Below are 22417 nucleotides of genomic sequence, written 5' to 3'. Positions count from 1 at the left end.
GAGCAGGTGGGCGTGGCCAGGATCAGATGGGTGTGGCAGGACTGGTGTGGGCGTGGCCAGGACGGGGTGGGCGTGGTGAGGACGGTGTGGGAGTGGCCAGGATTTGGGTGGGCGTGGCCAGGACTGGCATGGGTGTGGCTACGGGGATGGGTGGGTGTGGCTACGGGGAGATGGGCGTGGGCCGGGAACAGGTGGGCGTGGCCAGGATCAGATGGATGTGGCCAGGAAGGGGGTGGGCGTGGCCAGGAAGGGGGTGGGCGTGCCAGGAAGGGGGTGGGCGTGGCCAGGAGCAGGTGGGCGTGTCCAGGAAGCAGGTGGGCGTGGCCAGGAGCAGGTGGGCGTGGCCCAGGAGCAGGTGGGCGTGGCCCGGTGGGCGTGGTCACTTGACGCGGATCTCGGCGTACTCCGGCGGCTCCTCGGGGGGGCCCCCGCGGGCTCTTGGGGGGAGGGGCGGGCTCGGGGGCGGCCCCCGGCCCCTCCCCCACCCCCAGCGCCCAGCGCAGCCACCGCGCCTGGGGGAGGGGCGGGGTCGCCCGAAGGTCACCCAGGGGTCACCCAGGGGTCACCCAGGGGTCACCCAAAGGTCGCCCAAAGGTCCACCCCGCCCCCCCTCACCTGCGGTGGGCGTGGCTCCGGCTCCCGCCCCCCCGCCGGGGTCACCGGGGTCACCTCGGGGCTTCCCGACGCCTTCCTGCGGGGGTGGGGGAGGGGCCTCGTCACCTTTGACCCCGGCCACGCCCACATTTAACCTCCCCCAAGCCCCCTCCCCCCACCTGTGCCTCAGTTTCCCCCCTGGGTGGGCGTGGCCACCCCAGAGGTGCTCATTGGTTACTATCCCAGGTGGGCGTGGCCTAAATGGGGCGTGGTCACTGGGGGTGGGCGTGGCTTCGAAGTGGGCGTGGCCCTCCTAGAGGCGCTCGTTGATTGGTCCCCCCCCCCCCGAGGTGGGCGTGGCCTAAACGGGGGGGGCTCTCTGGGTGTGGCTTCCAAGTGGGCGTGGCCTCCTTGGGTGTGGCTTTTTTCCGGGGGGGCGTGGCCGAAACCGGTGTGGCCCCTAAGGGTGGGCGTTGCTTCAAAGTGGGCGAGGCCTAAAACTGGGTGTGGCTTCAAAGTGGGCGTGGCCTCTCCAAATGTGGCTCCAAAGTGGGCGTGGCCTAAATGGGGGTGGCCGCCAAAGTGGGCGTGGCCTAAACAGGGCGTGGCCCCTCCGAATATGGGCTCGAAGTGGGCGTGGCTTAAATGGGTCGTGTCCTCCCGGTGGCGTGGCCTAAACGGGGGTGTGGCCTCATGGGCGTGGATTAAATGGGGTGTGGCCGCTAATGGTGGGTGTGGCTTTCAGGTGGGCGTGGCCTAAACAGGGTGTGGCCTCTCTGAATGTGGCTCCAAAGTGGGCGTGGCCAAAATGGGTGTGGCCTCTCTGGGTGGGCGTGGCTTCAAGTAGGCGTGGCCTAAACGGGGCGTGGCACCTCTGAATGTGGGTTCAAAGCGGGCGTGGCCTAAAGGGGGTGTGTCCTCCAAAGTGGGCGTGGCCTAAAACCGGGGTAGGCCACTTGGGATGGGTGTGGCCTAAACGGGGCGTGGCCTAAGCCGTCGTTGCCTCTAGCGGTGGGCGTGGCCTAAAAACCGGGTGTGACCTCCCCCTTGGGGTGGGCGTGGCTTCAAGTAGGCGTGGCCTAAACGGGGCGTGGCCTCTCCGGGTGTGGCTTCAAAGTGGGCGTGGCCTAAATGGGGGTGTGACCTCTAATGGTGGGCGTGGCTTCAACATGGGCGTGGCCTAAGCGGGGTGTGTCCCCTCGGAGTGGGCGTGGCTTCAAGTGGGCGTGTCCCCCATGGGCGTGTCCCCCCTTCCCTCCCCCCCCTTCCGTCCCCCCTTCCCCTCCCCCCCCCGTGAAGCCCAGCCCCTCCCCAGGTGGGCGTGGCCCCCCGGTGGGCGTGCCTAAACAGGGTGTGGCTCCAAAAGTGGGCGTGGCTTAAATGGGGTGTGGCCTCCAAAGTGGGCATGGCCTAAACAGGGCGTGGTCCCTCAGGGTGTGGCTCCAAAGTGGGCGTGGCCTAAACGGGGGTGTGGCCCTCGGGGTGGGTGTGGCCTAAATGGGGCGTGGCTTCAAAGTGGGCGTGGCCTAAACAGGGTGTGACCACTCGGGATGGGCGTGGCCTAAATTGGTGTGGCCTCTTTGGGGTGGGCGTGGCCTAAATGGGGTGTGACCTCTTGGGGTGGGCGTGGCCTAAAGGGGGTGAGGCCTCAGGTGTGTGTTCAAAGTGGGCGTGGCCTAAAGGGGGTGTGGCCACTCAGGGTGGGCGTGGCCTCGAGTGGGCGTGGCCCAAATGGGCGTGTCCCCCCGTGGGCGTGTCCCCCCTTCCCCTCCCCCCCTTCCTTCCCCTTCCCCTCCCCCCCCGTTAAGCCCAGCCCCTCCCCAGGTGGGCGTGGCCGCCCGCAGGTGGGCGTGGCCCCCCGGTGGGCGTGGCCGGCGGGGGCGGGGCTCACTTGCGGCGGCTCTGGCTGACGTAGCAGACGAGGGCGATGACCACGGCGGAAAGCCACCACGGCCCCGACCGGGCCCACCTTGGCCCACACCAGCCCGGCTGGGGAGGGGAGGGGGGGGAGGGGCACGGAGGGGTGGGGGAGGGGCAGATGGAGGGTGGGGGAGTGGCACAGGGTTGGGGGAGGGGCACAAGGGTGGGGGAGGGGCACAAGGGGTGGCGGAAGGGTTGGGGGAGGGGCAGACGGGGGTGGGGGAGGGGTACAAGGGGGGGAGGGGGTGGGGAGGGGCAGATGGGGGTGGGGGAGGGGGGGAGGGGCACATGGAGGGTGGGGGAGGGGGTGGGGGAGGGGTACAAGAGGGGGAGGGGGTGGGGGAGGGGGACAGGGGTGGGGGAGGGGTACAAGGGGGGGAGGGGGTGTGGGAGGGGCACATGGAGGGTGGGGGAGGGCACAGGGGTGGGGGAGGGGCACACGGCGGTGGGAGGGGTGTGGGAGGGGCAGATGGGGTGGGGGAGGAGGTGGGGGAGGGGCAGATGGGGTGGGGGAGGGGCACAGGGGTGGGGGAGGGGCAGAAGGGGTGGGGAGGGGTTGGGGGAGGGGCAGACGGGGGTGGGGGAGGGGTACAAGGGGGGAGGGGGTGGGGGAGGGGGCAGATGGGGGTGGGGGAGGGGTTGGGGGAGGGGCAGACGGGGGTGGGGGGAGGGTACACGGGGGGGAGGGGTGGGGGAGGGGCAGATGGGGGTGGGGCGAGGGGGTGGGCGAGGGGGTGGGGGAGGGGCACATGGAGGGTGGGGAGGGGGTGGAGGAGGGGTACAAGGGGGGGAGAGGGTGGGGGAGGGGCACATGGAGGGTGGGGGAGGGCACAGGGGTGGGGGAGGGGCACACGGCGGTGGGAGGGGTGAGGGAGGGGCAGACGGGGTGGGGGAGGGGCACAAGGGGTGGGGGAGGGGTTGGGGGAGGGGCAGACGGGGGTGGGGGAGGGGTACAAGGGGGGGAGGGGGTGGGGGAGGGGGACAGGGGTGGGGGAGGGGTACAAGGGGGGGAGGGGGTGGGCGAGGGGCACATGGAGGGTGGGGGAGGGCACAGGGGTGGGGGAGGGGCACACGGCGGTGGGAGGGGTGAGGGGGGGCAGACGGGGTGGGGGAGGGGTTGGGGGAGGGGCAGACGGGGGTGGGGGAGGGGTACAAGGGGGGAGGGGGTGGGGGAGGGGCACACGGCAGTGGGAGGGGTGGGGGAGGGGCGCAGGGGGTGGGGGAGGGGGACACGCGGTGGGGGAGGGGCAGATGGAGGGTGGGGGTGGCGCACATGGGTGGGGGAGGGGCAAACGGAGGGGGGAGGGGGTGGGGGAGGGGCAGAGGGGGGTGGGGGAGGGGGGACACGGGGTGGGGGAGGGGCAAACGGCGGGGGGAGGGGTATACGGAGTGGGGGAGGGGCACATGGAGGGTGGGGGAGGGGGCACATGGAGGATGGGGGAGGGGCACAGGTGTGGGGGAGGGGCACAGGGGTAGGGGAGGGGCACAGGGGTGGGGGAGGGGCACAGGGGTGGGGGAGGGGCACACGGGGGTGGGGGAGGGGCAGCGTCAGCGGCACTGGGTGGGGGAGGGGCGGGCCCCGAGCCGTGGGAATCGCCCCGCTCGCCCCGCCCCCATCCCCCACCCCCTGCTGGGGGGGAGGGGCAGAGGTGGCACCGATGGCCCAGGGCCGGCGCCGGTGTGCCCAGGTGTGCCCAGGTGGGCCCAGGTCCCGCCCAGACCCCCCCAGGTGCTCCCCAGGTGTGCCCAGGTGTGCCCAGGTGCCCCCCAGGTGCCCCCCCCGGACTCACCGGGGTGGTGGCAGCCCAGCTGTGCCCGCCGCTGCCCCGCAGGGACCCCCAGACCCCCCCAGGTACCCCCAGCTGCCCCCAGCTGCCCCCCAGACTCCCCCAGACCCCCCCAGGTGCCCCCCAGGTGACTCCAGAACCCCCCCAGACCCCCCCAGACCCCCCCAGGTGCCCCCCAGGTGCCCCCCCCGGACTCACCGGGGTGGTGGAAGCGCAGCTGTGCCCGCGCTGCCCCGCAGGGACCCCCCAGACCCCCCCAGGTACCCCCAGGTGTGCCCAGGTGCCCCCCAGGTGCCCCCAGGTGCCCCCCAGGTGTGCCCAGGTGCCCCCCAGAACCCCCCAGGTGCCCCCCAGGTTGCCCCCAGCTACCCCCAGGTATCCCCAGACCCCCCCAGGTGCCCCCACGTGTGCCCAGGTGCCCCCCCAGGTGCCCCCCAGGTGCCCCCCAGGTGTGCCCAGGTGCCCCCCAGGTGCCGCCAGGTGCCCCCAGCTGCCCCCCAGGTGTGCCCAGGTGTGCCCAGCTGCCCCCCAGGTGCCCCCCAGCTGCCCCCCCCGCACTCACCGGGGGTGGTGGCAGCCCAGCTGTGCCCGCGCTGCCCCGCAGGTACCCCCAGACCCCCCCAGGTACCCCCAGGTGCCCCCAGCTGCCCCCCAGGTGTGCCCAAGTACCCCCAGACCCCCCCAGCTGCCCCCCAGCTGCCCCCAGCTGCCCCCCAGACTCCCCCAGACCCCCCCAGGTGCCCCCCAGGTGTGCCCAGGTGTGCCCAGGTGTGCCCAGTAGTGGCCCAGCTGCCCCCAGACCCCCCCAGGTGCCCCCCAGGTGACTCCAGAACCCCCCCAGGACCCCCCCAGACCCCCCCAGGTGCCCCCCAGGTGCCCCCCCCGGACTCACCGGGGTGGTGGAAGCGCAGCTGTGCCCTCGCCGCCCCGCAGGGACCCCCAGACCCCCCCAGGTACCCCCAGGTGTGCCCAGGTGCCCCCCAGGTGCCCCCCAGGTGCCCCCCAGGTGTGCCCAGGTGCCCCCCAGAACCCCCCAGGTGCCCCCCAGGTGCCCCCAGCTACCCCCAGGTATCCCCCAGACCCTCCCAGGTGCCCCCAGGTGCCCCCCAGGTGCCCCCCAGGTGTGTCCAGCTGCCCCCCAGCTGCCCCCAGCTGCCCCCCAGCTGCCCCCCAGCTACCCCCAGACCCCCCCAGGTGCCCCCCAGGTGCCCCCCAGGTGTGTCCAGCTGCCCCCCAGGTGCCGCCAGGTGCCCCCAGCTGCCCCCCAAGGTGTGCCCAGGTGTGCCCAGCTGCCCCCCAGGTTGCCCCCCAGGTGCCCCCCCCCGCACTCACCGGGGTGGTGGAAGCGCAGCTGTGCCCTCGCCGCCCCGTGCCCGTTGCGGGGCCGCGCACACCACGGCCAGCCGGGGGCTCGAGCCCCCCCCGCAGCGTCAGCACCCCCCGCCACGGGCCCCGGAGCCGCCCGGGCCGGTCAGGGCGAAGTCTCGGTGGCCCTCGGCCACGGTGGCGTTCAGCGAGGGCAGCTCGAAAGCCACCGAGGGCGGCGGCACCGCCAGGGGCCGCGCACACGCAGCGAGCGCCGTCCCCGGCCGGGGCCACAGCGGGACTCGGGCAGCAGCACCGGGGGGGTCTGGGGGGGCACCGGGGAGGGGGTCAGGGGGGGTGCCAAGGGGGTGTCGGGGGGAGATAACCCCGAAAAGGGCACCCGGGACCCCCCAAATGGCACCGGGGCACAGCGGGACTCGGGCAGCAGCACCGGGGGGTCTGGGGGGCACCGGGGAGGGGGTCAGGGGGCAAAAAAGGGCAACCGGGACCCCCCAGATGGCACCAGAGGAGCCAAAAAGGGCACCTGGGACCCCCCCAAATGGCACCGGGGAGGGTCAGGGGGGTGCCAAGGGGGTGTCGGGGGGGAGATAACCCCAAAAAAGGGCACCCGGGACCCCCCAGATGGCACCGAGAGGTCTGGGGGGGCACCGGGGAGGGGGTCAGGGGGGTGCCAAGGGGGTGCCAGGGCCAAAAGGGCACCCGGGACCCCCCAAATGGCACTGGGGGGTCTGGGGGGGGCACCGGGGAGGGGGTCAGGGGGGTGCCAAGGGGGTGCCAGGGCCAAAAAGGGCACCTGGGACCCCCCAGATGGCACCGGGAGGGGGACAGGGGGGTATCAGGGGCACAGCGGGACTCGGGCAGCAGCACCGGGGGGTCTGGGGGGCACCGGGGAGGGGGTCAGGGGGGATGTCAGGGGTGGTCAGGGGGAGATAACCCCAAAAAAGGGCACCTGGGACCCCCCAGATGGCACCGGGGAGGACAGGGGGGCACCGGGGAGGGGGTCAGGGGGGTGCCAAGGGGGTGCCAGGGCCAAAAAGGGCACCCGGGACCCCCCAAATGGCACCAGAGGAGCCAAAAAGGGCACCCGGGACCCCCCAAATGGCACCAGAGGAGCCAAAAAGGGCACCCGGGACCCCCCAGATGGCACCGGGGGCACAGCGGGACTCGGGCAGCAGCCACCGGGGGGTCTGGGGGGGCACCGGGGAGGGGGTCAGGGGGCCAAAAAAGGGCACCCGGGACCCCCCCAAATGGCACCAGAGGAGCCAAAAAGGGCACCTGGGACCCCCCAAATGGCACCGGGGAGGGTCAGGGGGGGTGCCAAGGGGGTGTCGGGGGGAGATAACCCCAAAAAAGGGCACCCGGGACCCCCCCAGGATGGCACCGAGAGGTCTGGGGGGGCACCGGGGAGGGGGGTCAGGGGGGTGCCATGGGGGTGCCAGGGCCAAAAAGGGCACCCGGGACCCCCCAAATGGCACCCGGGGGGTCTGGGGGGAACCGGGGAGGGGTCAGAGGGGTGCCAGGGGGGGTCAGGGGGGTGCCAGGGGGGTGTCGGGGGGAGATAACCCCAAAAAAAGGGCACCTGGGGACCCCCCAGATGGCACCAGAGGAGCCAAAAAGGGCACCCGGGACCCCCCAAATGGCACCGGGGGCACAGCGGGACTCGGGCAGCAGCACCGGGGGGTCTGGGGGGGCACCGGGGAGGGGGTCAGGGGGCAAAAAAGGGCACCCGGGACCCCCCAGATGGCACCGGGGAGGGGGTCGGGGGGGAAACTGGGGAGGGGGACAGGGGGGTGCCAGGGGGGGTCAGGGGGGTGCCAGGGGGGTGTCGGGGGGGAGATAACCCAAAAAGGGCACCTGGGACCCCCCAGATGGCACCGGGGGGGGGCAGGGGACAGCCCCTTTTTCCCCCAAAATCCCCTTTTCCCCCCCAAACACCTCCTAAAACCCCCTTTTTTTCCCCAAACTCCCATTTTTTTCCCAAAACCCCCGTTTTTTTTCGCCCCAAAAACCCACACTCCACGGTGACGTTGAAGGCCAGGCTGCTCTCACCGTGCTTTACCCCCCCAAATCCCCCCTTTTTCCCCCCTCAAAATCCCATTTTTTCCCCCAAACCCCCTTTTTCCCCTTTTTTTCCCCAAATCCCCATTTTTTTCCCCTTTTTTCCCCAAAATCCCTATTTTTTTTCCCCAAATCCCCTTTTTTCCCCCTTATCTTCCCCAAACTCCACCTTTTTTTCTCAAACACCCCCAAAATCCCATTTTTTTCCTCCCTCAAAACCCCCATTTTTTTTTCCCCAAACCCCCTTTTTTTTCCCAAAATCCCATTTTTTCCCCAAACTCCCATTTTTTCCCCAAAACCCCCGTTTTTCCCCCCAAAAAACCCACACTCCACGGTGACGTTGAAGGCCAGGCTGCTCTCCCCGTGCTGGTTCTCGGCGCGGCACAGGTACTCCCCGGCGTCCACCCCAAATTCCCCATTTTTTTCCCAAACTCTCCATTTTTCCCCAAACCCCCTTTTCCCCTTTTTTTTCCCCAAAATCCCTATTTTTTTTCCCCAAATCCCCTTTTTTTCCCCCTTATCTTCCCCAAACTCCGCCTTTTTTTTCTCAAACACCCCCAAAATCCCATTTTTTCCTCCCCAAAACCCCCTTTTTTCCCCCAAAACCCCCATTTTTTTCCCAAAACCCCTTTTGTTTCCCCAAACTCCCATTTTTTCCCAAAACCCCCGTTTTTTCCCCCAAAAACCCACACTCCACGGTGACGTTGAAGGCCAGGCTGCTCTCAACCGTGCTTTTACCCCCCCAAATCCCCTTTTCCTCCCTCAAACTCCCATTTTTTTTCCCAAACTCCCCATTTTTTCCCCCAAACCCCCTTTTTCCCCTTTTTTTTCCCCAAATCCCCATTTTTTCCCCAAAATCCCTATTTTTTTCCCCAAATCCCCTTTTTTCCCCCTTATCTTCCCCAAACTCCGCCTTTTTTTCTCAAACACACCCCAAAATCCCATTTCTTCCTCCCTCAAAACCCCATTTTTTTTCCCAAAACCCCATTTTTTTTCCCAAAATCCCCTTTTTTCCCCCAAACTCCCATTTTTTCCCAAAACCCCCCTTTTTCCCCCCAAAAACCCACACTCCACAGTGACGTTGAAGGCCAGGCTGCTCTCACCATGCTTTACCCCCCTCCAAATCCCCTTTTTCCCCCCCAAAACCCCCATTTTTTTCCCAAAACCCCCATTTTTTTCCCAAAATCCCATTTTTTCCCCCCAAACTCCCATTTTTTCCCAAAACCCCCCTTTTTCGCCCCAAAAACCCACACTCCACGGTGACGTTGAAGGCCAGGCTGCTCTCCCCGTGCTGGTTCTCGGCTCGGCACAGCTACTCCCCGGCATCCACCCCAAATTCCCCATTTTTTTCCCAAACTCTCCATTTTTTCCCCCAAACTCCCTTTTTCCCCTTTTTTTCCCCAAAATCCCCATTTTTTTCCCCAAATCCCCTTTTTTCCCCCTTATTTTCCCCAAACTCCGTTTTTTTTTCCCAAACACCCCTAAAATCCCATTTTTTCCTCCCTCAAAACCCCCTTTTTCCCCCCCAAAACCCCCATTTTTTTTCCCAAAATCCCCATTTTTTTCCCCAAACTCCCATTTTTTCCCAAAATTCCCTATTTTCCTTTTTTTCCCCCCAAAAACCCACACTCCACGGTGACATTGAAGGCCAGGCTGCTCTCTCCGTGCTTTACCCCCCCCAAATCCCCCTTTTTCCCCCCCAAAATCCCATTTTTTCCCCCCAAAACCCCCATTTTTTTCCCAAAACCCCCATTTTTTTTCCCAAAATCCCCTTTTTTTCCCCAAACTCCCATTTTTTCCCAAATCCCCCGTTTTTCGCCCCAAAAACCCACACTCCACGGTGACGTTGAAGGCCAGGCTGCTCTCCCCGTGCTGGTTCTCGGCTCGGCACAGGTACTCCCCGGCGTCCACCCCAAACTCCCCATTTTTTCCCCCAAACCCCCTTTTTCCCCTTTTTTTTCCCAAATCCCCATTTTTTCCCCTTTTTTTTCCCAAATCCCCATTTTTTTCCCCTTTTTTCCCCAAAATCCCTATTTTTTTCCCCAAATCCCCTTTTTTCCCCCTTATTTTCCCCAAACTCCGCCTTTTTTTTCCCAAACACCCCCAAAATCCCATTTTTTTCCTCCCTCAAAACCCCCATTTTTTTCCCAAAATCCCATTTTTTTCCCCAAAAATCCCATTTTTCCCCAAAATTCCCTTTTTTCCCCTTTTTCCCCCCCAAAAACCCACACTCCACGGTGACGTTGAAGGCCAGGCTGCTCTCACCGTGCTTTACCCCCCCCAAATCCCCCTTTTTCCCCCCCAAAACCCCCATTTTTTTTCCCAAAATCCCATTTTTTCCCCCAAACTCCCATTTTTTCCCAAAACCCCCGTTTTTTCCCCCAAAAACCCACACTCCACGGTGACGTTGAAGGCCAGGCTGCTCTCCCCGTGCTGGTTCTCGGCTCGGCACAGGTACTCCCCGGCGTCCACCCCAAACTCCCCATTTTTTCCCCCAAACCCCCTTTTTCCCCTTTTTTTCCCCAAATCCCCATTTTTTCCCCAAAATCCCTATTTTTTTCCCCAAATCCCCTTTTTCCCCCCTTATCTTCCCCAAACTCCGCCTTTTTTTTCCCAAACACCCCCAAAATCCCATTTTTTCCTCCCCCAAAACCCCCATTTTTTTTCCCAAAACCCCCATTTTTTTCCCAAAATCCCATTTTTTCCCCAAAAATCCCATTTTTTCCCAAAATTCTCTTTTTTCCTTTTTTTCCCCCCAAAAACCCACACTCCACGGTGACGTTGAAGGCCAGGCTGCTCTCACCATGCTTTACCCCCCTCCAAATCCCCTTTTTCCCCCCCAAAACCCCCATTTTTTTCCCAAAACCCCCTTTTTTTTCCCAAAATCCCCTTTTTTTCCCCCAAACTCCCATTTTTTCCCAAAACCCCCGTTTTTTCCCCCAAAAACCCACACTCCACGGTGACGTTGAAGGCCAGGCTGCTCTCGCCGTGCTGGTTCTCGGCTCGGCACAGGTACTCCCCGGCGTCCTCGGGCGCGGCCGCCGCCACCTCCAGCGTCACCCGCGGCTCGTAGACGGCCGTGGCCACCACTCGCCGCCCGCGGGCCAGCGTCACGATGGGGGCGGGGTGGCTCGAGGCGCCGCAGGTGAGGCTCAGCGGGTCCCCGGCCAGCACCCACAGCGAGCCGTTCACCACGGGGGCCCGCGGGGCGTCTGTGGGGCACAGGTGGGCATCATCAGGTGGGCATCAGGTGTGGCACCTCAGGTGTGGCACAGGTGTGGCATTGGGTGTGGCCTGGATGTGGCCCAGGTGTGCCCCCAGGTGTGCCCAGGTGTGCCCAGGCTCAGCGGGTCCCCGGCCAGCACCCACAGCGAGCCGTTCACCACGGGGGCCCGCGGGGCGTCTGTGGGGCACAGGTGGGGCATCAGGTGGGCATCAGGTGTGGCACAGGTGTGACCCCCAGATGTGACACCAGGTGTGCCCCAGGTGTGGCCTGGGTGTGGCACCAGGTGTGGCATTGGGTGTGGCCTGGATGTGGCCCAGGTGTGCCCCCAGGTGTGCCCCAAAGTGTGCCCCAGGTGTGACCCCAGGTGTGCCCCAAAGTAACCCCCAGGTGTGCCCCAAAGTGACCCCCAGGTGTGACCTTGGGTGTGCCCCAGGTGTGCCCCAGATGTGCCCCCAGGTGTGCCCCAGGTTTGGCCCCAGGTGTGGCACCAGGTGTGCCCCAAGTGTGACCCCCAGGTGACCCCCATGTGTGCCCCAGGTGTGCCCAGGTGTGCCCAGGCTCAGCAGGTCCCCGGCCAGCACCCACAGCGAGCCGTTCACCACGGGGGCCCGCGGGGCGTCTGTGGGGCACAGGTGGGGCATCATCAGGTGGGCACAGGTGGGCATCAGGTGTGGCACAGGTGTGGCACCCCAGGTGTGACCACCAGGTGTGACCCAAAGTGTGCCCCAGGTGTGGCCTGGGTGTGCCCCAGGTGTGCCCCAAAGTGTGGCCCAGATGTGACCCAAAGTGTGCCCCAGGTGTGGCCTTGGGTGTGCCCCAAGTGTGCCCCAAGTGTGCCCCAGGTGTGCCCCAAAGTGTGCCCCAGGTGTGCCCCAGGTGTGCCCCAAAGTGTGGCCCAGGTGTGGCCTTGGGTGTGCCTCAGGTGTGCCCAGGTGTGCCCAGGCTCAGCGGGTCCCCGGCCAGCACCCACAGCGAGCCGTTCACCACGGGGGCCCGCGGGGCGTCTGTGGGGCATAGGTGGGCATCATCAGGTGGGCACAGGTGGGCATCAGGTGTGGCACAGGTGTGGCACCCCAGGTGTGACACCAGGTGTGCCCAGGTGTGGCCTGGGTGTGGCACCAGGTGTGGCCTCAAGTGTGACCCCATGTGTGGCACAGGTGTGGCACCAGGTGTGCCCCTGGTGTGCCCCAAAGTGTGCCCCAGGTGTGCCCCAGGTGTGCCCCAAAGTGTGCCCCAGGTGTGCCCCCAGGTGTGCCCCAAAGTGTGCCCCAGGTGTGCCCCCAGGTGTGCCCCCAAAGTGTGGCCCATGTGTGCCCCAGGTGTGCCCAGGTGTGCCCAGGCTCAGCGGGTCCCCGGCCAGCACCCACAGCGAGCCGTTCACCACGGGGGCCCGCGGGGCGTCTGTGGGGCACAGGTGGGCATCATCAGGTGGGCATCAGGTGTGGCACCTCAGGTGTGATCACCAGGTGTGACCCAAAGTGTGCCCCAGGTGTGCCCCACGTGTGGCCTGGGTGTGGCACCAGGTGTGGCCTTGGGTGTGCCCCAAGTGTGCCCCAAAGTGACCCCCAGGTGTGCCCCAGGTGTGCCCCAAAGTGTGCCCCAGGTGTGGCCTGGGTGTGGCACAGGTGTGCCCCAAGTGTGACCCCAAGTGTGACCCCATGTGTGGCACAGGTGTGGCACCAGGTGTGCCCCAGGTGTGCCCCAAAGTGTGACCCAGGTGTGCCCCAGGTGTGCCCCAGGTGTGCCCCAAAGTGTGGCCCAGGTGTGGCATTGGGTGTGCCCCAGGTGTGCCCCAGGTGTGCCCCAAGTGTGGCCCAGGTGTGCCCCAAAGTGTGACCCAGGTGTGCCCAAAGTGTGCCCCAGGTGTGTCCCAGGTGCTCCCAGATCTGCCCCAAACCCCCCCAGATGCCCCCAACACCCCCCCAAAACCCCCCAGCTCCCCCCCAAACCCCCTCAGGTACCCCCCAAACTCCTTCAGGTACCCCCAAATCCCCCCCCAAATCCCCCCCAAATCCCCCCAAACCCCCTCAGGTGCCCCCAAATCCCCCCCAAATCCCCCCAAATCCCCCCCAGCTCCCCCCCAAACCCCCTCAGGTACCCCCAAAACCCCCCCAAATCCCCCCCAAAGCCCCCCAGCTCCCCCCCAAATCCCCCCCAGGTACCCCCAAACCTCCCCAAACCCCTCCAGCTCCCCCCCAAACCCCCTCAGGTACCCCCCAAAATCCCCCCCAAATCCCCCCAAACCCCCTCAGGTGCCCCCAAATCCCCCCCAAATCCCCCCAAATCCCCCCCAAATCCCTCCAAACCCCCTCAGGTACCCCCAAATCCCCCCCAAACCCCCTCAGGTGCCCCCAAACCCCCCAAATCCCCCCCAAATCCCCCCCAAAACCCCCCCAAACCCCCCCCAGGTGCCCCAAAACTGCCCCAGGTGCCCCCCAAATCCCCCCCAGGTACCCCCAAATCCCCCCCAAATCCCCCTCAAACCCCCTCAGGTGCCCCAAAACTGCCCCAGGTGCCCCCAAATCCCCCCAAAATCCCCCCCAAATCCCCCCCAAACCCCCCCAAACCCCCCCCAGGTACCCCCAAACCCCCCCAAACCCCCCCCAAACCCCTCCAGCTCCCCCCCAAACCCCCCCAGCTCCCCCAAACCCCCCCAAACCCCCCCAAATCCCCCCCCAAACCCCCCCAATCCCCCCCCAGGTGCCCCCAAATCCCCCCCAAATCCCCCTCAAACCCCCTCAGGTACCCCCCAAACCCCCCCAAATCCCCCCAAACCCCCCCCAGCTCCCCCCCAAACCCCTTCAGGTGCCCTCAAACCTCCCCAAATCTCCCCAAATCCCCCCCAAACCCCCCCAGCTCCCCCCCAAACCCCCTCAGGTGCCCCCAAACCCCCCAAATCCCCCCAAATCCCCCTCAAACCCCCCCAAATCCCTCCAAACCCCCCCAAATCCCCCCCAAACCCCCTCAGGTACCCCCAAACCCCCTCAGCTCCCCCCCAAACCCCCTCAGATCCCCCCCAAATCCCCCCCAGGTGCCCCAAACCCCCCCCAGGTGCCCCAAAACTGCCCCAGGTGCCCCCAAACCCCCCCCAAACCCCCCCCAAATCCCCCCCAACCCCCCCCGGTGCCCCAAAACTGCCCCAGGTGCCCCCAAATCCCCCCCCAAATCCCCCTCAAACCCCCTCAGGTACCCCCAAATCCCCCCCAAATCCCCCCCAAATCCCCCCCAGGTGCCCCAAACCCCCCCCAGGTGCCCCAAAACTGCCCCAGGTGCCCCCAAATCCCCCCCAAATCCCCCTCAAACCCCCTCAGCTACCCCCAAAACCCCCCCAAATCCTCCCCAAACCCCCCCAGCTCCCCCCCAAACCCCTCCAGCTCCCCCCCAAACCCCCTCAGGTACCCCCAAACCCCCCCAAATCCCCCCCAAACCCCTCCAGCTCCCCCCCAAACCCTCCCAAACCCCCCCAAATCCCCCTCAAACCCCCTCCAGCTCCCCCCCAAACCCCCTCAGGTACCCCCAAAACCCCCCCAAACCCCCCCAGCTCCCCCCCAAACCCCCTCAGGTACCCCCAATTCCCCCCAAACCCCCTCAGGTACCCCCCCAAACCTCCCCAAATCCCCCCAAATCCCCCTCAAACCCCCTCAGGTACCCCCCCAAACCCCCCCAAATCCCCCCCCAGCTCCCCCCCAAACCCCCTCAGGTACCCCCAAACCCCCCCAAATCCCCCCCAAAGCCCCCCAGCTCCCCCCCAAATCCCCCCCAGGTACCCCCAAACCCCCCCAAATCCCCCTCAAACCCCCTCAGGTACCCCCAAATCCCCCCAAACCCCCCCCAGCTCCCCCCCAAACCCCTTCAGGTGCCCCCAAACCCCCCCAAATCCCCCTCAAACCCCCTCAGGTACCCCCCAAACCCCCCCCAAAACCCCCCAAACCTCCCCAAACCCCCCCCAGGTGCCCCCAAATCCCCCCCAAATCCCCCCCAAACCCCCTCAGGTACCCCCAAACCCCCCCAAATCCCCCCCAAACCCCGCCCCCCGGGCGCGTCTCTCACAGGCCACGCGCAGCTCGAGGCTCCGGTTGTGGCGGCCGTGGCGGTTCTCGGCCACGCAGGTGTAGGTGCCGCTGTGCCCGGGGCTCACCTGGGCCAGGTGCAGGGCCAGCGAGGGCACCCCCGGCTCCTCGCGCAGCACCCGCGGCCCCCGGAACCACGAGAGCAGCGGGGGGGGGCGGCCCTCGGCCCGGCACCCCAAATCCACCGGGGACCCCTCCAGCGCCTCGGCGGGGCCCGACACCTCCAGCACCTGCGGCTCGTCTGGGGGGGGAGGGGTGGGAAGGTGCCAGGTGAGGTCTAGGGTGGTCTCCAGGTGTGCCCCAGGTGTGCCCCAGGTGTGCCCCCCAGGTGTGCTCCAGGTGTGCCCCAGGTGTGTCCCAGGTGTGCCCAGGTGTGCCCCAGGTGTGTCCAGGTGCCCCCAGGTGCCCCCAGGTGTGCCCCAGGTGTGCCCAGGTGTGCCCAGGTGCCTCCAGGTTCACCCAGGTGCCTCCAGGTGTGCCCCAGATGCCCCCCAGGTGCCCCCAGGTGCCCCCCAGGTGTGCCCAGGTGTCCCCCAGGTGTGCCCCAGGTGTGCCCAGGTCCCCTCCAGGTTCACCCAGGTGCCCCCAGGTCCCCCCCGGGTGCCCTCCAGGTGCCCCCAGGTGTGCCCAGGTGTGCTCCAGGTGCCCTCCAGGTGCCCCCAGGTGTGCCCCAGGTGTCCCCAGGTGTCCCCCAGGTGCCTCCAGGTACCCCCAAGACCCCCCAGGACCCTCCAAGTGAGGGGGGGAGGGGAGAGGGGGGATAGGTGAGGGGGGGAGGGGTGGGAAGGTGCCAGGTGAGGTCCAGGGTGGTCTCCAGGTGTGCTCCAGGTGTGCCCAGGTGTGCCCCCCAGGTGTGCCCCAGGTACCCCCCGGGTGCCCTCCAGGTGCCCCCAGGTGTCCCCCAGGTGTGCCCCAGGTGTCCCCCAGGTGTGCTCCAGGTGTCCCCCAGGTGTGCCCAGGTGTGCCCAGGTGCCCCCCAGGTGCCCTTCAGGTACCCCCAAGACCCCCCAGGACCCCCCAAGTGAGGGGAGGAGGGGGTGGGAAGATCCCAGGTGCCCCCAGGGTGCCCTCCAGGTGTCCTCAGTTCCCCTCCAGGTGCCCCCAGCTGCCCCCAGGTACCCCCAGGTGCCCTCCAGGTGCCCCCCAGGTGTGCCCCAGGTGTGCCCATGTGCCCCCCAGGTGCCCCCAGGTGCCCCCCAGGTGCCTCCAGGTGTCCCCAGGTCCCCTCCAGGTGCCCCCAGGTGCCCCCAACTGTCCTCAGGTCCCCTCCAGGTGCCCCCAGGTGCCTCCAGGTGCCCTCCAGGTGTCCCCCAGGTGTGCCCAGGTCCCCCCCAGGTCCCTCCAGGTGCCCCCAGGTGCCCCCCGGGTGTCCCCAGGTGCCCCCAGGTGCCCTCAGGTCCCCCCCCAGGTACCCCCAGGTCCTCTCCAGTTGCCCCCAGGTGCCCCCAGGTGTGCCCCATTCATCCCCAGGTGCCCTCTGGGTGCCCCCAGGTACCCCCAGGTGCCCTCCAGGTGCCCCCAGGTGCCCCCAACTGTCCCCAGGTCCTCTCCAGCTGCCCCCAGCTGCCTCCAGGTCCTCCCCAGGTGCCCCCCAGGTGCCCCCCAGGCGTGCCCAGGTCCCCTCCAGGTGTGCCCAGGTCCCCTCCAGGTGCCCCAGGTGCCCCCAGGTGTGCCCCATTCATCCCCAGGTCCCCCCCAGATCCCCCCCAGGTGCCCCCAGGTACCCCCCAGGTACCCCCCAGGTGCCCCCAGGTACCCCCCAGGTACCCCCAGGTGTGCCCAGGTCCCCTCCAGGTGCCCCCAGGTGCCCCCAGGTGTGCCCAGGTCCCCTCCAGGTCCCTCCAGCTGCCCCCAGCTGCCCCCAGCTGCCCCCAGGTGCCCTCAGGTGTCCTTAGGTGCCCCCAGGTGTGCCCAGGTGCTCCCCAGGTCCCTGCAGGTGCCCCCAGGTGCCCCCCGGGTGTCCCCAGGTGCCCTCAGGTCCCCCCCCAGGTACCCCCAGGTCCTCTCCAGTTGCCCCCAGGTGCCCCCAGGTGTGCCCCATTCATCCCCAGGTGCCCTCTGGGTGCCCCCAGGTACCCCCAGGTGCCCTCCAGGTGCCCCCAGCTGCCTCCAGGTCCTCCCCAGGTGCCCCCAGGTGCCCCCAGGTGTGCCCAGGTCCCCTCCAGGTCCCTCCAGCTGCCCCCAGGTGCCCCCAACTCTCCCCAGGTCCCCCCCACGTGCTCCCCAGGTCCCCTCCAGCTGCCCCCAGCTGCCCCCAGGTGCCCTCAGGTGTCCTTAGATTCCCCCAGGTGTGCCCAGGTCCCCCCCAGGTGCCCCCAGCTGCCCCCAGGTCCCCCCCAGGTGCCCTCAGGTGCCCTCCAGGTGCTCCCCAGGTCCCCTCCAGCTGCCCCTAGGTGCCCTCAGGTGTCCTCAGGTGCCCCCAGGTGTGCCCAGGTGCTCCCCAGGTACCCCCAGGTGTGCCCAGGTCCCCTCCAGGTTCACCCAGGTCCCCTCCAGGTTCACCCAGGTCCCCTCCAGGTGTCCCCAGGTGCCCCCAGGTGCCCTCAGGTCCCCCCCCAGGTACCCCCAGGTCCTCTCCAGTTGCCCCTAGGTGCCCCCAGGTGTGCCCCATTCATCCCCAGGTGCCCTCTGGGTGCCCCCAGGTACCCCCAGGTGCCCTCCAGGTGCCCCCAGGTGCCCCCAACTGTCCCCAGGTCCTCTCCAGCTGCCCCCAGCTGCCTCCAGGTCCTCCCCAGGTGCCCCCAGGTGCCCCCAGGTGTGCCCAGGTCCCCTCCAGGTGTGCCCAGGTCCCCTCCAGGTGCCCCCAGGTGCCCCCAGGTGTGCCCAGGTCCCCTCCAGGTCCCTCCAGCTGCCCCCAGGTGCCCCCAACTCTCCCCAGGTCCCCCCCAGGTGCTCCCCAGGTCCCCTCCAGCCGCCCCCAGCTGCCCCTAGGTGCCCTCAGGTGTCCTTAGGTTCCCCCAGGTGTGCCCAGGTCCCCCCCAGGTGCCCCCAGCTGCCCCCAGGTCCCCCCCAGGTGCCCTCAGGTGCCCTCCAGGTGCTCCCCAGGTCCCCTCCAGCTGCCCCCAGCTGCCCCTAGGTGCCCTCAGGTGTCCTCAGGTGCCCCCAGGTGTGCCCAGGTGCTCCCCAGGTACCCCCAGGTGTGCCCAGGTCCCCTCCAGGTTCACCCAGGTCCCCCCCAGGTGCCCCCAGGTGCCCCAGGTGCCCCCAGGTGTGCCCCATTCATCCCCAGGTCCCCCCCAGATCCCCCCCAGGTGCCCCCAGGTACCCCCCAGGTACCCCCAGGTGTGCCCAGGTCCCCTCCAGGTGCCCCCAGGTGCCCCAGGTCCCCCCCCAGCTGCCCCCAGCTGCCCCCAGCTGCCCTCAGGTGCCCCCAGGTGTGCTCAGGTCCCCCCCAGGTCCCCTCCAGCTGCCCCCAGCTGCCCCCAGGTGCCCTCAGGTGTCCTCAGGTGCCCCCAGGTGTGCCCAGGTGCTCCCCAGGTACCCCCAGGTGTGCCCAGGTCCCCTCCAGGTTCACCCAGGTCCCCCCCCAGGTGCCCCCAGGTGCCCCCAGGTGCCCCCAGATCCCCCCCAGATCCCCCCCAGGTACCCCCCAGATCCCCCCCAGGTATGCCCAGGTGTGCCCAGGTACCCCAGATCCCCCCCCCCCCCCCCAGCTCCCCCCTCCCCCCACTCACACTGCACATCCAGCGCCACTCCGGCGGCGAAGGCCAGGCTGGCGTTGGGCAGCGTCACCTGGCAGGTGAGCCGGTGCCCGCCGTCCTGGCGCCGGGGCCGGAAGCGCAGCCGGGCCACCACGGCGCCGGCGCCGGCCGCCTCCTCGCGCGACTCCCGCTCGGAAGCTTCCAGAAGCTCCCGGGCGCCCTCCCAGCGCACGCGGGGCCGGTGCCGCGGGCACGAGTCGGGCACGCGGCACCGCAGCTCGGCCACCGCGCCGGCCACCAGCTCCGGGGGCACCTCCAGCAGCGGCTCCTCTGGGAAAAGGGGGGGGGAAAAAGAAGGTGGGGGGGGGGGGTTGAGGTAAAAAATGGGGGTGGGGGTCGTAAAAAGGGGTTTTTAGCCAAAAAATGGGGTTTGGATACCCAAAAGGGCCTTGTTTAGCCCCAAAAATGGGGGTGGGGGTCGTAAAAAGGGGGGTTTTTAGCCAAAAAATGGGGTCTGGATATCCAAAAGGGCCTTGTTTAGCCCCAAAAATGGGGTGTTGGGTGCTTAAATATCCCTTTTTTGTCCCAAAAAATGGGGTTCTGGGTGCTTAAATCCCCTTTTTTGTCCAAAAATGGGGGGTTGTGGGTCCCAAAAAGGGGTTTTTTAGCCAAAAAATGGGGTGTCGGGTGCTTAAATCCCCTTTTTTGTCCAAAAAAATGGGGTCTGGATACCCAAAAAGGGCTTGTTTAGCCCCAAAAATGTGGTGTGGATACCCAAAAACCCCTCTTTCATCCCAAAAATGGGGTCCTGGGTGCTTAAATCCCCTTTTTTGTCCAAAAAATGGGGGGTGGGGGTCCCAAAAAGGGCTTTTTTCGCCCCAAAATGGGGTCTTGGGTGCCTAAATCCCCTTTTTTGTCCAAAAAATGGGGTCTGGATACCCAAAAAGGGCTTCTTTAGCCCCAAAAATGGGGTCCAACCTTTCCAGGACACCCAAACCTCACTCCAAATCCCCTTCAAACAGCCCCAAAATTCCCCGAAATCCCCCAAAATCTCCCAAAACCCCCAAAATTTCCCAAAATTTCCTAAAATCCGCGCTCACCGAGCACGTGGCGCGCTCCGAGGAGCTGCACTGGTTGTAGCCACCCAGGTGGCCACTGAGGCAACAACGCCCCCAAAACCCCTTCAAAAACCCCCAAAACCCCCCAAAATCTCCGAAAATCTCCCAAAACCCCCAAAATCTCCTAAAATCTCCTAATATTTCCCAAAATTTCCTAAAATCCGCGCTCACCGAGCACGTGGCGCGCTCCGAGGAGCTGCACTGGTTGTAGCCACCCAGGTGGCCACTGAGGCAACAACGGCCCCAAATCCCCTTCAAACACGCCCAAAACCCCCCCAAAATCTCCGAAAATCTCCCAAAACCCCAAAAATCTCCCAAAAATCCCCCAAATTTTCCCAAAATTTCCTAAAATCCGCGCTCACCCAGCACGTGGCGCGCTCCGAGGAGCTGCACTGGTTGTAGCCACCCAGGTCGCCCCTGAGGCAACAACGCCCCCAAAACACCCCCAAATACCCCCTCAAACCCCCCAAAATTTCCCAAAACCCCCCAAATTCCCCCCAAAAACTCGTCGCTCACCCAGCACCTCCAGCGTGGCGTGCTCCGAGGAGCTGTACTGGTTGTAGCCACCCAGGTCGCCCCCGAAGTAGTGGCGACTCCCAAACCCCCCTCAAACCCCTCTCAAACCCCCCAAAACCCCCCAAAATTTCCCAAAACCCCCCAAAATCTCCCAAAATCCCCCAAATTTTCCCCAAATTTCCCAAAAACTCGTCGCTCACCCAGCACCTCCAGCGGGGCGTGCTCCGAGAAGCTGCACTGGTTGTGGCCACCCAGGTGGCCACTGAGGCAACAGAGACTCCCAAACCCCCCTCAAACCCCTCTCAAACCCCCCAAAATTTCCCAAAACCCCCCAAAATCCCCCAAAATCTCTAAAAAATTCCCCAAAATTTCCTAAAATTTCCCAAAATTTCCTAAAATCCGCGCTCGCCGAGCACGTGGTGCGCTCCGAGGAGCTGCACTGGTTGTAGCCACCCAGGTGGCCCCTGAGGCAACAACGCCCCCAAACCCCCCTCAAACAGCCCCAAAACCTCCTAAAATCCCCCAAATCTCCCCAAAATTTCCCAAAAACTCGTCGCTCACCGAGCACCTCCAGCGTGGCGCGCTCCGAGAAGCTGCACTGCTTGTAGCCACCCAGGTGGCCACTGAGGCAACAACGGCCCCAAAACCCCCTTCAAACAGCCCCAAAACCCCCCAAAATCTCCGAAAATCTCCCAAAATCCCCCAAAATTTCCCCCCAAATTCCCCAAAATTTCCCAAAATCCGCGCTCGCTGAGCACGTGGCGCGCTCCGAGGAGCTGCACTGCTTGTAGCCACCCAGGTGGCCACTGAGGCAACAACGACCCCAAAACCCCTTCAAACAGCCCCAAAACCACCCCAAACCCCCCAAAATTTCCCAAAACCCCCCAAAATTTCCCAAAAACTCCGCGCTCACCCAGCACCTCCAGCGTGGCGCGCTCCGAGAAGCTGCACTGGTTGTAGCCACCCAGGTCGCCCCTGAAGTAGTGGCGACTCCCAAACCCCCCCTCAAACCCCTCTCAAACCGCCCCCAAAACCCCCCAAAACCCCCCAAAATTTCCCCAAATCTCCCAAAAATCTCCCAAAATTTCCCAAAAAAACCCAAAATCCCCAAAATCCGCGCTCACCGAGCACGTGGCGAGCTCCGAGGAGCTGCACTGGTTGTGGCCACCCAGGTCGCCCCCGAAGTAGTGGCGACTCGCAAATCCCCCTCAAACAGCCCCAAAACCCCCCAAAACCCCCCAAAATTTCCCCAAACCCCCCAAAATCCCCCAAAATCTCTAAAAAATTCCCCAAAATTTCCTAAAATTTCCCAAAATTTCCTAAAATCCGCGCTCACCGAGCACGTGGTGTGCTCCGAGGAGCTGCACTGGTTGTAGCCACCCAGGTCGCCCCTGAAGTCGTGGCGACCCCCAAACCCCCCTCAAACAGCCCCAAAACCTCCTAAAATCTCTCAAAACCCCCCAAAATCCCCCAAATTTTCCCAAAATGTCCCCAAACTCGTCGCTCACCGAGCACCTCCAGCGTGGCGCGCTCCGAGGAGCTGCACTGGTTGTAGCCACCCAGGTGGCCACTGAGGACAACGCCCCCAAAACACCCCCAAATCCCCTCAAACAGCCCCAAAATTTCCCAAAACCCCCCAAAATTCCCCCCAAAAAACCCGTCGCTCACCGAGCACCTCCAGCGTGGCGCGCTCCGAGGAGCTGCACTGCTTGTAGCCACCCAGGTCGCCCCTGAGGCAACAACGCCCCCAAAACACCCCCAAATACCCCCTCAAACCCCCCAAAATTTCCCAAAACCCCCCAAATCTCCCCAAAATTTCCCAAAAACCCGTCGCTCACCCAGCACCTCCAGCGTGGCGTGCTCCGAGAAGCTGTACTGGTTGTAGCCACCCAGGTCGCCCCTGAAGTAGTAGCGGCCGGCCAGCTCGGCGCTCAGCGGTGGCCCCAGCTCCAGCGAGCAGTCGCGCAGCCCCGGCTCGCCCACGAGCCGCGCGCGGCCAGCGAAGCTCTCGTGGACCGCGCCCGGGCGCGAGCGGGCGACCACGGGCGGGTAATTTTTGGGGTAGGGGCTACCGAAATACCAGAGCCCCTGGACCGAGCCCGGCCGCAGCTCCTCGGGGTAGCCAAAGCGGCAAGGGATGGCCACGCACGAGCCGCCAGGC

At 66.0% G+C, this 22417-nt stretch overlaps 1 protein-coding gene across 1 annotated transcript; it reads right to left on the bottom strand.

Moving 5' to 3' along the window:
* Nucleotides 1-404: 404 nt before the first annotated feature.
* On the bottom strand, nucleotides 405-22413 carry LOC138102282 (Schwann cell myelin protein-like; the record flags this gene model as incomplete). The annotated part of the gene is given in 12 exon segments (XM_068999992.1): nucleotides 405-512; nucleotides 616-691; nucleotides 2486-2532; nucleotides 2534-2583; nucleotides 5634-5682; nucleotides 5684-5854; nucleotides 5856-5889; nucleotides 7270-7309; nucleotides 10637-10897; nucleotides 14962-15222; nucleotides 18656-18952; nucleotides 22095-22413. Coding segments are annotated over 12 exon segments (1713 nt in total), but the record flags the coding sequence as incomplete, so codon positions are not given.
* Nucleotides 22414-22417: the final 4 nt, after the last annotated feature.

This window comes from Aphelocoma coerulescens, unplaced genomic scaffold, assembly GCF_041296385.1.
Source record: "Aphelocoma coerulescens isolate FSJ_1873_10779 unplaced genomic scaffold, UR_Acoe_1.0 HiC_scaffold_670, whole genome shotgun sequence".
Taxonomy (NCBI): domain Eukaryota; kingdom Metazoa; phylum Chordata; class Aves; order Passeriformes; family Corvidae; genus Aphelocoma; species Aphelocoma coerulescens.
Note: the sequence above shows the minus strand (reverse complement) of the source record. Positions and strands in the feature narration are given on the sequence as shown.